Source organism: Myotis brandtii, unplaced genomic scaffold (assembly GCF_000412655.1).
Source record: "Myotis brandtii unplaced genomic scaffold, ASM41265v1 scaffold456, whole genome shotgun sequence".
NCBI classification, from domain to species: domain Eukaryota; kingdom Metazoa; phylum Chordata; class Mammalia; order Chiroptera; family Vespertilionidae; genus Myotis; species Myotis brandtii.
In genome coordinates, this window is record NW_005367431.1 from 4,997,787 (window position 1) to 5,011,382 (window position 13,596).

At 50.9% G+C, this 13,596-nt stretch overlaps 1 protein-coding gene across 6 annotated transcripts in view; it reads left to right on the forward strand.

Moving 5' to 3' along the window:
* Positions 1–13,596, forward strand: part of STPG1 (sperm-tail PG-rich repeat containing 1) — a 40,166-nt gene that overhangs the window by 13,709 nt on the left and 12,861 nt on the right. For 5 of the 6 annotated variants that reach the window (XM_005875194.2, XM_005875192.2, XM_014546898.1 and 2 more), the window contains 3 exons: positions 4,245–4,346; positions 8,714–8,884; positions 11,770–11,878. In XM_005875194.2, the coding sequence (XP_005875256.1) occupies positions 4,245–4,346; positions 8,714–8,884; positions 11,770–11,878 (382 nt within the window). The remainder of the gene's footprint in view (positions 1–4,244; positions 4,347–8,713; positions 8,885–11,769; positions 11,879–13,596) is intronic. The other variant, XM_014546899.1, reaches the window with a different exon arrangement.

The window sequence follows — 13,596 nt, forward strand, 5'->3', positions numbered from 1 at the left end:
ATAGGACAGGGGAGGGGAGGAAGCAGGAGGGAGGAAGGCATCTTATAAGGGGCAAATCTCAGTCGTAGACACTTTGAACGGGAGGGTTCAGTGGATGGACGTGTTGTCCGAGACCCTAAGACTAGAGGCTTTTGTGAAAGGAACTGGTTCCCTCGGGAACCCCAAATTCTTGTGTGGCTTTGCCACTGGATTAGCCACAGGACAGGGCTCTGTTTCCACCCCAGGCATGTCCTCCTCCTGTTGTGTGCCGCTCGCCATTGGCAAACTCCTGGTTTCATTCATCGTGTGCCCTCCCCAGACAGCAGGAGCCACCCCAGAACCGACAAAAGCGGGGGGTGGGGGGGTGCATCTTAAAGAGTCAGAGGCAGTTCCGAGCGGCCTTTAGCCAGGGATCCCACAGGCCACATTTTCCACGCCGGGAAACGGTTCGGCAGACATTGATTTGACAAACCTAAACTTATTAGCTGGACAGGATCTGTGAAACCAGGACCAGCAAATGCAGGCTGTGTGCAGGTGTCTGGCTCCAGGCTGTGGGACATTAAGCCTCCATGACCTCGGGAGCTCTCTGGGGTGGGGAGGTAAATGCCTGCCCCCCTCTCTCCCCCCAAAAACCTGACCTAAAGTCAAGTGAATGTGGGTCTGTGTCCCGCCCTTGGCACATGCAGAGGCTGCCCATTTGGGACTTTAATCCTTCAAATGGGCTCTCCAAGTGCATTTCGACCAGATGTCACCCAGGGGTGTATTCGGTGGGGGTTGGGAACCCATCAGCCTGTCATCGGTGCTCAGTCCCCCTCTGCAGGCCTGTAACCCCAAGCGAAGGCCCTGGCCCCTTGACCCTGTCACGGGCCTTGCAGAGGGTGGTGATGACCATGGCAATGGCTGCACAGGCGGCAGGGCTGTCACCTCTCCACACGTGCTCACTCTGATTGTCACACGGGGAGGCGGGCACAGGAGAGACAGGAACAGCCCCTGGCACTGTGCTTGCAGCAGGACACTCAGCCTGCCGTCAGCATTGCTCAGAGGAAGAGTTCTCCCTGCTCTCTCCCCACCCGTTTTTGTTTTGTTTGCTTATTTGGTTTTATCCTCTGGGGTAATCTTGGCCAAGAAACCCGGGGGTGGCTAAGCTCACCCCAGTGGCAAGTTGAATTCCTGCTCTCTGTGTTGTGCTCTGAGAGGCCTCGACTCATCAAAGTCACGCAACGTTAGTCACACGAGCTGTCATCCCAGAGGTGAAAGGTGGATTTCTGTTGCCCTCCCAGCGATCCGCCCACCACCTCCAGCAGTTGCAGGAGAAGGCGTGAATTCTCTGCAGCTGGACATTCCCCTTCAAGGAGCTTCATGGGTCCCACACGAAGGTAGCAAGTGGTGTGCTGGTAAACCCGCTCTCCCCTCCACCTAGAAAAGCTCTGATGTATAGCATTTGCCCATTTCTGTGGTGTAAATACTCCCATTTCTGAATTAACAGTCGCTCTCCCAGGCTGCCACTGGCCAGCTCCAGCATACCGCTGCCCGGAGGGCTCATCTTGGACATTCACTGAGAGCAAACAGGCTACACTTTCCCCTCCAGGCTAAGGGGGACACTCCTGTTCCCGTTGACCTGGATCCAAACATGATTAAGGTCCAGGAGGGGTGGCCAGATCTAGCAAATAAAAGTATAGGATTCCTAGTTAATTTAAAATTTCCAATAAATAACAAACAACTATTTTATTACAAGTATGTCTCAAATAGTGCATGGGACATACTTCTACTAAAATAGCTTTGTTGTTTACCTGAAATGCAGATTTAACTGGGCAGCCTTGTAGGTCTGGTGTTTTCTCTGGCAACCCCAGCTCCTCAGACGCATACAGGTGCCCAGGAAGTTCTTGTGGGCTGATGGCCGTGTTGAGAGCGTGGCCATAGACAGGACATAGAAGCGTGTGTCTTCACTGTTCACCCTTTAAACCTAGAAGAGTCACAGGCACGTTTCCTGCTTCAGCTTTCCCTTGGTTCAGGGACTTTGAAAGCTAAAAGGCACGGGAAGACATTTAGTCCAACGTCTTTGATTTACAAATGAGGAATTTACTGGTAGGTTTAGGGAGGTGGCTGGCTCCTAGTAGGAGCACTGGGAACAAGAATTCCTGATTCATAATCCAGTGGCATTTTTTTTTTCTTTATCCTACACACTTAGTGGTGAAGAGTAGACTCTGTCCTCAGACTGCCTGGGTTCAAATTCTGGCTCTGACAGTTCCTGGCTCTGTGACCTTGGCCCTGTCTTCTCATCTTTCAAATGGGGACTAAATGGGTTAGTGCATGGGAAAAGCTCAGAACAGTGGCCGGCACACAGTGCCCACTCAACAAATAAATGCTGGCCCTGTGCACAGCCCCCTAGAAAAGCTCTTCCGCCCCGGCGGTGTTGCTCGGTGGTTAGCGCCTCGGGCTGCGCCCCAAAGGGTAGCAGATTTGATTCCTGATCAAGGGCACATACTTCAGTTGCAGGCTTGATCCCCAGCCCCAATCGGGGCACTTGTGGGAGGCAACCAATCTATGTTTCTCTGTCTCTCTCCCCCTTCCACTCTCTCTAAAAAAAAGAAGAAAAAATCAATGGAAAAAATATCCTCGGGTGGGATTTACAAAAAGAAAAAGCTCTCCCTTGTTTCCCTGCAGCCCCTCGATCTGCGCCCACACACCAGGCTTCTCCTGACCGTGGCCTGGGGTGCTCGTGCACCTGGTTGAGCTGCATCTCTCGTGGCCAGCCTCACTCTCCCTGGCAGTCAGCGCCTCCCGTCCATCAGCGATCGTCACCACCAAAGCAGGAATCAGCGCCCTGGCCCCCACCTGCAAGGCTCAAAGGAGCCTCTGCATTTGAAATCCGGCCCAGAAGGACCTATTCATAGCACTGGTGACCCCGCCTTTACATTAAACCATAATCATGCACTGCTCCGGCCCAAGCGGAAAGGCCTTCAAGGCCCCGATGGTACCGCCAGCTTTCTTTCTGCCCCAAGGAAGGCGGTAGGGATGGTGGAGACAGATGAGCTTGGGGCAGAGGCTGGAGAGAGCCGGCTCTGGAGCCATCATTGAGTAGCTGTGGGCTCTGTCTCTGGGCCTCACTTTCCTTAAAAGGGACCGGATAATACCCCACTGCCAAGGACTGGTGTGCACCATGCTCTTAGCCCCAGATTCAGGTACTGCCACTCACAGCGGTGGGACCTCGGGCAAATTCATCTCCACCTGCCTCAGTGTCTCCATCCTCTAAACCAGGGCAGGACTCCCTCCCGCGCTGGGGGAGTAAACGAGACAGCCTTTGAGAAGCTCCTGGCACCGAGTAGGCACCCAGGAAGGCATCCTTATCATTTCATGCCACTTGCTCGGCCAGCTTCTGTCAGCATGTACTTCCCCTGGTAACCAGCACGGGAAGCGAGAAGAAAGCCCAGTTAGCAGCTGCAGCAGAAATAGGCTTAGAAATCAAACTCTTGCGCACTCCTCTCTACCATACCTGCATCATTTAGCACAGCGGTTCTCAACCTGTGGGTCGCGACCCCTTTGGCGGTCGAACGACCCTTTCACAGGGGTCGCCTAAGACCATCCTGCATATCAGATATTTACATTACGCTTCATAACAGTAGCAACGTTACAGTTATGAAGTAGCCACGAAAATAATTTTGTGGTTGGGGGTCACAACATGAGGAACTGTATTTAAAGGGCCAGAAGGTTGAGAACCACTGATTTAGCACCTGAGCCCCATGCACCTGAGAGTTCGAAACGGTCTCGTTTGGGATGAAGGTTGTTTTTGTTTCATTTTGCTTTATAAACAGAAACACGCCCTGATTTCTCTGCTGAAAGGCTGAGGAGGAAGCTGAGTCAGGTGGGGTGTGGTTCCCATGCAATCGGCCACCCTCCCCTCCCCGTGGGCTTGGCTTACCCAATCCATGGACACCGGTTTGCACATCAGCCACACTTACTATCCCATGTTAGGCCCATTTCTCGAACGGCGTGAAAACCAGCAGCGTTCTTCCGCAATAGTGAGTGGGAAGAGCAAGGGCTTTGGGGGTCCCAGTCCTGGGCTGGCATTCCAGCCCCAGCACTTGGTAACAGACGGTGACTGGGCAGGTTAGGAGATGGCGCAGCCGGGCTGTCATCCGTGCGGTGGCGGTGGGGCCTGTCCCGGCGGGTTATGGGGAGGCTGAGCGTTCATGGGTGTGACGCTTGTGGAAAAGCCCAGTGGAACGGAATCTGTCCCGGTGACGCCGCGTGCTCTTCCCTTTCAGGATAACATCCCGGGTCCTGGGTCCTACAACGTCACCCACCAATCTCCAGTGTTCAACAGCGTCTCGCTGTCCACGAGAGGGACGTGCGCCTTTCCCTCGAGGGTAAGAGCCCCTTCTCCTGGGCACGAGCATTGACTGATCCGTCATTTCCTTCACTCGTTGCATAATCATGTATTGGACATCCGGTCCCTTCTCTCCAAAGGCCCGTGGTTCTAATTAGGAGAGTAACTGCCTCCTCAAAGTTCATGCAGGTAAATTGGAGTCTGTGCCATTAAACTCCCCCTCTCCCCCATCACAACACATTTCCAGAATGGAGAGAGAAGCTAGAGCAGTGGTCGGCAAACTCATTAGTCAACAGAGCCAAATATCAACAGTACAACAACCGAAATTTCTTTTGAGAGCCAAATTTTTTAAACTTAAACTATATAGGTAGGTACATTGTTATTAACTTAATTAGGGTACTCCTAAGGCTTAGGAAGAGCCACACTCAAGGGGCCAAAGAGCCGCATGTGGCTCGCGGGCCGCAGTTTGCTGACCACGGAGCTAGAGGAATAATACTCAGAGCCTCATCACCCAAAACCAATTTTGTCATCCTGGAGTAGACTAAGCAAGTGTCTTCCTGAGATTTCTAGGCACACCAGGAAAAAATTATTCTACATCTCGCCCTAATACGCTGTTTCGCACTGCGTAGTCTAATTGAGTTATTGACAACATTGAGGAAGCTGATGGGGCCAAAGTGAGAGCAGGCAGTGGACCTGGAATTTAGCAGCCTTCCTCCCCTCCCTCTTTCTCTTCTTCGTAAGATGTGGCTCTTGATCTTTGTGGAGGGCTCTGACAGTCAAATATACAGGGTGTCTCCCAAAAATGTATACCCAGGCATTTTTTGATAGCTCAATTGATGTTTCTTTCTTTTCAGATTTAACCCATTGGAATTAATAATTATTCAAAGTGTGTATATATTTTTGGGGACACCCTGTACATGAAGTGCAAATGTCCCTGACCAGGCTTGGGTGAAGATAATTTTTTTTGAATATTTATAAATTGGCAAGAAAAAAAATAGATGGAGCAAGGGCAAAGGGTCAAACTAGGGTAAGGCTGAGGTAAGAAAGTCAAAAAGAGAGCAAACTCAAACTCTCGTATTAACAAAACACACATGCCGTCTGTCCCTTTAAAAGTGATAATAATCTCCTGCAAAAATGTATTACGATGCCTGACATTGGAATTGATTTTTAAAAGAATCGCACAAAGAGACCATTTAAGACAACCTGAATACGGCCGCTTATTGGAATTCAAGTTGGCAGAGTGGAATCCTCAAGGAGCGACCCGGCTGCGGCACGCTCTCCCCATCAGCAAAGAGGGGAGGTTGCACCTGCCTCCCGCGAGTTCACCACGGAACAGCCACGCCTCTACCTTGCTTTCTGCCGCCAGCCCTGCGAGTAAGGGAGACTCAAAAGCAATCGGCAAAAGAAGCGCTCGTCTCACACTGCCCTGGCACAGGCGGCGAGACCTAAAACCTCATCCTGACTCAGCTGTGGGCTCCCGAGGTGACCTCGGGCACGTCACCCTCCTGTGCTCCAGCTGCCTCAGAAGGCGGAGACTCCCCGAGGCGCTGGGCACATCGACGCTGCAACCAGCGAAAAACCCTTTGAAACTGCAGAGCACAATAAACATGTGCAATGTTATGATTGTTACCACCTGAGTCACAAACAATAAATGCTTCCTGCAACACCTAGGTTTGCTCTCGGCGGACTTCTCTGCCAGGTGGAGGCACTGCCCGTTCTTACTCGGTGCCACAGAAGGAAGGGGCTGGATCAGAGCACGCCACACGATCGATCGATCGATGGATTCCGTGCGAGGTTCCACGGAATCCATCAGCAACTTCCCCCAGGATTAGGCTGCGCTGTCAGGAGGAGAAGGGGCCCAAGCGAAGATCCGAGTGTTACGGAAGTGAGTCGGGCCTCTCAAATCTTTTTAAAAATTCAGGCCAAACCCAAAGCAAGGCAGACAATGAGTTGTTCAGGCTTCCTCTCCCCTCCTTGATGGGTGTGAGAATTTATAGTTCTGTTTATAAACAGTTCCGTTCCTATACCCTTGGGCAGGGGCCTTCAGTGGTTGATGGAGATGTGTCAGGAAATTCCTCACATCTTCCTTGGTTTCCTTCTGAACTGGATGCGAACTCTATCCCTTCACCCCGACTTCCACCGTTAGCACCCCCTCCATTTCTGGACTGGAGACGCCGAGGGAGTTAAAGGGGGCCCTCTTCAGAGGACACTGGGCCTTCCTGACACTGGTGTGACCAGGGGGTGGTGGCTGTGGGTGAGGCTGGCCAAGAAGCTCTGTGGGTCTACACGTTTGAGAAACTTCCTGATCGCAATTGGCACAGCTACACCCAGCCTTTTGAGAGGACCTGTCATCTCTCTAAGTCCAAATTATATAAGAGCTTCATTAGTGCCTTCCAAGTCTTTGTTCCGGAATTATTCACAGCAGATGAGGCGGGTGGGCGGAGACTTTGGTGGCCTTTCTACATTCGCACGGTGTCAGCAGCGGCTCGGGAAAAGCTAGTGTGTGTCGGAGAGAGGTTCGTACATGTCAGCGTGTGGCCAGATTGGAGACCACAGGCCTGGCGATTAAAAGGAGGCCAAGGGGTAGGGAGGGTTGGTGAGTGAGTGTTACTTGGGCTATACTCTGAGATAAATTCTATTATGACGCTTCTATAATGAAACATTGCCTCAAACTGGAAACTTTTGGAACAATTTCCCCCAAAATATATGTGACTAGGCTTTCTAGGCCAGAAAGGTTCTATGATCCAGTAAATTTAAGGAAGTCTGGACAGGTTTCTTTATTGTGGACAGTCTCAGAGCATTTACTCTGCCAAAGTGTATTATGAATCTTCAAAATGGGGACATGGGATGCGACTTCTCAAATGTATTTGACTCTGAAGCTCTCTCCCAGCTGCTGTCACCACCAACACAGCCTTATCTTAGAGAACTGGTACGCCAAGGCACACACATTGGGAAATGGCTTCAGAAAAACATGCTTGCCCGCTCTGTCAGGTGACTCGAACGGCACCACCGAGGAAGGCTTGACCTCACCACCCTTCTTCCATGGAAGTTAAAAAGAACGAGCGAAGGAGTGCCAAACCATTGGGCAGAGGAGATACGGGGTCTCGATCCTTCTTGAACTAAGACCTCCCACGGTCACTTGTCAGCTGTTCTTCTTGTTGTTGCTGTTACTCCTCTCGACCCGTTCCTCCTCAGAACTGGGTGTCTGGTCCATCTCATATAGTGGAGGCACACAGCCTGGGTGCGAACATTGGTTCCACCACTTGACCAGCTGAGGAAGTTCAGTTTCCTCATGTGTAAGGTGAGGATAATCACAACATCCACTACCCAGGGCTGCCATGAGGATTAAATGCAAAAACCCATGAAAAATGCTCGGTTAACCATTGCCCAAAATGCAAAGGCAAAGTGAGTACAAGGATGGAGAAGGCAGAGGTGGGGCTCAAACCCGACTTGGACTCTGAACAGCTGAGACTCTGGACAAGAACATGCCTGCTCCTGGTGGCACATCCCCCACGCACCATGGTGGCCCATAAGCCAGGTGTGGAGAGCCATTGCCACCAAGCGTAGACCGAGTGAGGAGTCGGGGGTACTGATGCCGTCCCCCCACTTCCCCCACTTTCTGTGTACAAGACCTAGGGCAACGTTCCCAAGCTTTCAACCGTAAAATACTGAGAAATATTTGGTTTTATCAGAGTCCAATACTTGCCATACTATCCTAGGGTAAAGTGATGTTATCACCTAGTTTCTGCGGCTTTTGACCCTTTTCATTTGGCAAACACTGATTCTGTTTGTTTTCTTTTAAAACACACGCACACTAAAAATAGTGTACCATGGCTTCCTGAAAGAAGTGGAATTGGTTCTGTTGAAACACAAAAATATTGTAGGGTTTTATGAAATCAGTAATTAGTGGGGGGGGGGGGGGGGGAGGAGGTGTGGGTGGACAGCAAGCTCTATGGAGCCTTGTCTGTAGAAGATGTTAGAAGCAAACTTGTCATTTAGGCAATTCAGATGACTTAACCTTAGAAATACGACGTGGAAGTAGAAAGAAAGCCTGGGTTGGAGGAAGAAAGTCTAAAGCTTCCATTTATAAATAACCCAACAGCTGATGGTGAGTCAAGTGGCTTGAAACAGGATTGGGTGAAAATGCATTTATGGCAAAATTATCTATGCCAAGTCCCAAACAACAGATGAGTAATTTGAGTTTACAGAAGTTAAAACAGGTCGGAACTTGTGTTTTCCAAGAGCGAGTCCTCAAAGCCCAAGGTCAGTTTATGATTGTTACCTGCCAGAGCTTCACCTTTTATAAGATGCTTTCACACCCGCTGTGGGGCGCCAGCTCTCTGACATCCGTCCTGCGGAGCCACAGGTTATGTGACAACGCTGATTCCTTTGGCTTTCTCCCCACAGCACGACCGACTGGGCCCCATCGTTTCTAAAAATCCCGCAGCAAATGCGTACACTCTGCCGTCATGTTTTGTTTCGAAGAAAGACTTCAGTAATTCCTGTTCCAGCATGTTCCAGCTGCCAAGCTCTGGAAAAGACCTCAAATTTGTAACTCCTGCACCAAACCAGTACAACGTAAGAACACTGCACGTGCTTACTAAATATATATTGAGGGAATGGTTTACCAAAATAAAGGGAAGGAAGGGGCACTTTGGGAAATAGTCCTTTAATGCAGTTGGTAAGCCAGTTAGCATTTGTTGGCTACCCAATGGGTACACGAGGCTGTGCAAGACTCTCACAGGGAATTTACAGAACTCAGACGAAAAGGGGGCTACATGGAAGCCAGTGTGAGCAGTGGGAAGACCACCGCCCTGGAAAATGCTTAACTGTAGCCACTGCTATCATGTAAGCTTTCCGGGACAGTGTTCTCATCTCTAACAATGAGTATATAGTATTTGCCATTTTATTTGCAGACACTATTAATTTAATTTTTAGGTTCTTATAGGGAAAATACACTTCTATCTTTCCAGATCACAAAATGGTTGTTGGTTTGTTTTTTTAAGAGTAGTGCTCTGCCAATTCTGATCACTTCACAGTCACTGAGGCAGAATTCATGGTTAAGAAATGGAGTCAAGTTCAAATCTTGACTTTGCCACTTTCTAATCGTGTGGCTTTGGGCAAGTTCTATGGAGCCTTGTACCTTCACCTTCCAGAACTCAGTTTATTCATCTGTAAAACGGGGGTGCATATCTAGTTCATAGTGTTAATGCAAATATTAAATGAGGTCATCTATGCTGAGCGCTTAGCACACACCTGGCACAAGGACTCCACAGTCGGTAGAGATGGGTAGCCCTGTCTTTGGGGGAGACACACAACCTCTTGAGCCTCAGTTGTAACATGAAATTAATTACACTTGCCCTATGGGGTTATTATAAGAAGCAAACGAGGCAACGAATGTGAATACATAAGGCAAGATAGCAACCCATGAGCTAGGAAGTGGAAGTCCCTGAAAATTCTGCTGCCCCAAGCGAACCACCATCAAAAAGCAGCTGCAGTCTCTTTCCAAGCTCTTCCTCCCGTAGGCCCTCCCTCCAGGGTTAGGCTTATGCTGTGCACAGTACATGTGCATTTTCTACTTAACTCTGTCTTGGGTTTCTCCCCTGTGCCATACGATAAATCGGCTCCATTCTTTTTTAACCCGCCGTGGAGCTGCTGTTTCCCTAGTGTAACGGTGAGACCTTCCCGTGGCACACATGCAGCGGGCACAGAAATGCCCCCTTTTCAGCTGCCTTTCTGTCGGGGCGAGGAACAGAGCTGCGGTAGTGTTTTGTCTGCAGGTGGCTTTTTCCAGACCCGGAGAACAATGGCTGAGTCAACTGGCGAGGAGCAGAATGTGATAATCCTGTTAGCCACACTGCGCGCTGAGGTCTGCCCAGGCCTTTCTTCGCCTTTGCTCACCATGGCCCCCGCTCCTCCATTCGAATCCTTCCCCTCGATTCCGTGTTATTACTTCCTCTCCGGCAGCCTGGCTCCTCGCCCTGGGTCCAGTAATTAGCCTGCTCCATCTGATCTTTTTGTTTGCCGTCTCGGCAGGCAGCCTAGCCATTAGGACCCTGGGAAAAGCTAAATTCCCCCGCCTTTGTCAACACGAAATCAAAATGCCATCTGCATTTCTTGAGAAGCATTTCTCTGACAAAGGAGTATCACCGAAAATCAAACCATCCTGGCCCCAGCAAATATTTTCGCTCTTTCGGTAAATATTCCCAGCCGCCGCACGTACAATTTTTATGGCATCTTTTATCTAGTGGACACAGGAGCCGGACTGCAAATTGGCATTTAAAGTATGTATGATTCACGTGTGGCACAAGCATGGTCTCAGGGCTCTTCACTTCCTTCTCGGTGACTTTCAGAGTTCCAAACACACTGGACACTCTCAAATGTGTATTGTGTGGCTCAACCAAAATGCTTAATTTCTGGTCAGTCCAGAAAAGTCAAGGCAAGAGAGTGCTTACAAACCTGATTATAACCTTAAAGTACCCGATCTCCCAGCATGCCCCAAACCCTGCGTTCACAGAGGGACTGCGCAGTAAGGAATCAGGTGGGGATGTGTAGGACTGAGTGTTCTGAAAAGAATGAAAACACAGGAAAAAGAATGAAAATAATTTGCATGTGTAGAGTGACACGGTTTTTAAAAAACACTTTGCTATAGATGGTTTCCATTGGCCTCCTGCCCCCCAGCTCCACCTCGACAACACTGGGTCAGATAGAGCAGGGGTTATGTGAGCCGTCTTGCAGATGAGAAAACTCAAGTTCAGAGAAATTAAACTACATGTGCAGATCACCTGTCCTGTGTGGGATCACCTGTCCTGTGTGGGTTCACCTGTCCTGTGTGGGATCACCTGTCCTGTGTGGGTTCACCTGTTCTGTGTGGGATCACCTGTCCTGTGTGGGATCATCTGCCCTGTGCGGGGTCACCTGTTCTGTGTGGGATCACCTGTCCTGTGTGGGTTCACCTGTTCTGTGTGGGTTCACCTGCCCTGTGTGGGATCACCTGTCCTGTGTGGGGTCACCTGTCCTGTGCAGACACTTGCTGAGCTCATAGCCCAGTGATGGCGAACCTTTTGAGCTCAGCATGTCAGCATTTTGAAAAACCCTAACTTAACTCTGGTGCCGTGTCACATATAGAAATTTTTTGATCTTTGCAACCATAGTAAAACAAAGACTTATATTTTTGATATTTATTTTATATATTTAAATGCCATTTAACAAAGAAAAATCAACCAAAAAAATGAGTTCGCGTGTCACCTCTGACACGCATGTCATAGGGTCGCCATCACTGCCCTAGCCGTCCCGGCTGGGGTGACGGTGAGGCACTATCTGTGTGACCTTTTCCACTCACATCAGCTCATTTTCTGAGAAGGACAGGTGTACATTTGATTTTGTCCCCAAATGTGACCCTCGTCCAGGCACAATGGCAAAGAGCAGGCAGGCACTGGGCACAGCGCTGTTTCTCTCCCCAGGCCTCCGTCTCGTTCTGCAAGCAGAGAAACAACGTCTGTGCCCGAGCCGAGTTCCAGTCCAAAACCCAGAGAGGAGCGTTCGCCATCCCTGGAGAAGGACCTGCACCAGGTAGGCAGCCGCCTGCACTGGCCTTGACCTAAGGCAGTGGTTCTCAACCTTGGCTGCACATTAGAATCACCTGGGAATCTTTTTAAAATCCTGATTTCTGGGCCTCATCCTCCAGAAATTCTGTTTCTTTGTTACTAATGTTGTGGCCTCACCCCATAACAAAAAAACAGAATTTCCGGAGGATGAGGCCCGGAAATCAGGATTTAAAAAAGATTCCCAGGTGATTCTAATGTGCAGCCAAGGTTGAGAACCACTGACCTAAGGGGTCAGTCCAGATCTGATCTGAGGGCACCCAGTCCCCCACCGGCAGTCCCTGGAAGGAGTTAGGCTCTGGGGCGGCGAGGGGTTGAGGCAGGCGTTGAACAAAGGGGAGAAGGTGAGGAAGAGACCGGCTGTCCTCCTTCAGGGAAGAATGGCTGGTCTGGAAATGCCCCAGAGCAGCCTTGCTGGTGGGGGAGTGGCTTCTCGCCTCAGAAGAGTGTGCATTCCCACCCCCAGGCATCACCACGGCCCGCAGGGGCACACAGGCCACAGAGTGGACTCCCACACAGCCTCACACAGCTGTCCTCACAGGGCCCACACTGAAGTCCTGTGATCCAGGCGAGGCAGTGGAGGCTCAGAGTTGAAGTGACTTGCACAGTGTCACAGGGCGAGCCCCAAGCCCAGAGGGGTCTGACTGAGGAGACTGTTGCCTGGTCATCCATTGTGACTTCTGAACTCGGTCCCCTGCAGGATTCGGGAACACACAGGGCTGGCCTGCCAGTGTTCTCCCCGCTGGGCTGGGCCCTCTGTGCATCCCCCACCTCCGGGCCCCAGTGAACCCTTTGCAGAGAGGTCTGTGCGCAGGAGCTCTCGCTCTATCAGACCTTCGCTTTGGGATCTGAAGACCCCCAGGGAGCCGCGGCCCGTCCAGAGGAGGAGCAGGGTTTGCCGGGCAGTCCTGCCTCCTGGAGGGGGTGTGGATAAGATTGCAGCGCACGTCAGATTTCAGCAAATGCAGATTAAAGCTGAGATTAGTTTGGAGCTGAATAACAAAATCATCTCTAATTAGGAGGCTGAGCCCAGGCTAAAGCTCCCCGGCCTTGCATCATCCGAGGCCAAAGCCCCACCTTGTTTGTTTATACAGAGAACAAAGCCGGCATTTCTGGGGGTTGGCCGGAGGCCCGGCAGTGAGCCCCGGGATGCGGGATGGGGCACCCCTGCAGCCAGCCTCAGGGGCCGCTCCCTCGGGAGGTCTTATCGCAGAGAACAGGATGGGGGAGGGGCCGTGTCTCTTAAACTCCTACTGTGTGCCCCAGGCTTTCCATTCCTCCGAAAGCTCTCAAAGCCCCGCGGAGCATGTGCTCAGGAGATGTGAGCCAATATTATTTGTGCCCATTTTACAGGTGGAAATGATACTTAGAAGGCAGGTGACTAGCCCAGGGTCCCCTTGGATTTAACCCAGGCCTCTTGGGTTTGATGCCTGCCTGGTGCCTCAGACACCTCCCCGCTCCGCTGGCCAGGGGCCTGGGACCTCTGCTTTGACCTCTCACCTCTCAGAAGTAACACCATGGTTTCCCTTCCCGCTCTGTGGGAGAAAACCAGATGTGGAGCGGGGATTGGGATCTGCTGCTCTGCCTGCCCCTCCCTCAGCGCCAGGCAAATGCTCACCTTGACCTGTTTGCTGGTTGGATTTCCTACATTTAGATGTACCAACCACATCACCAGTGCCCACCTCT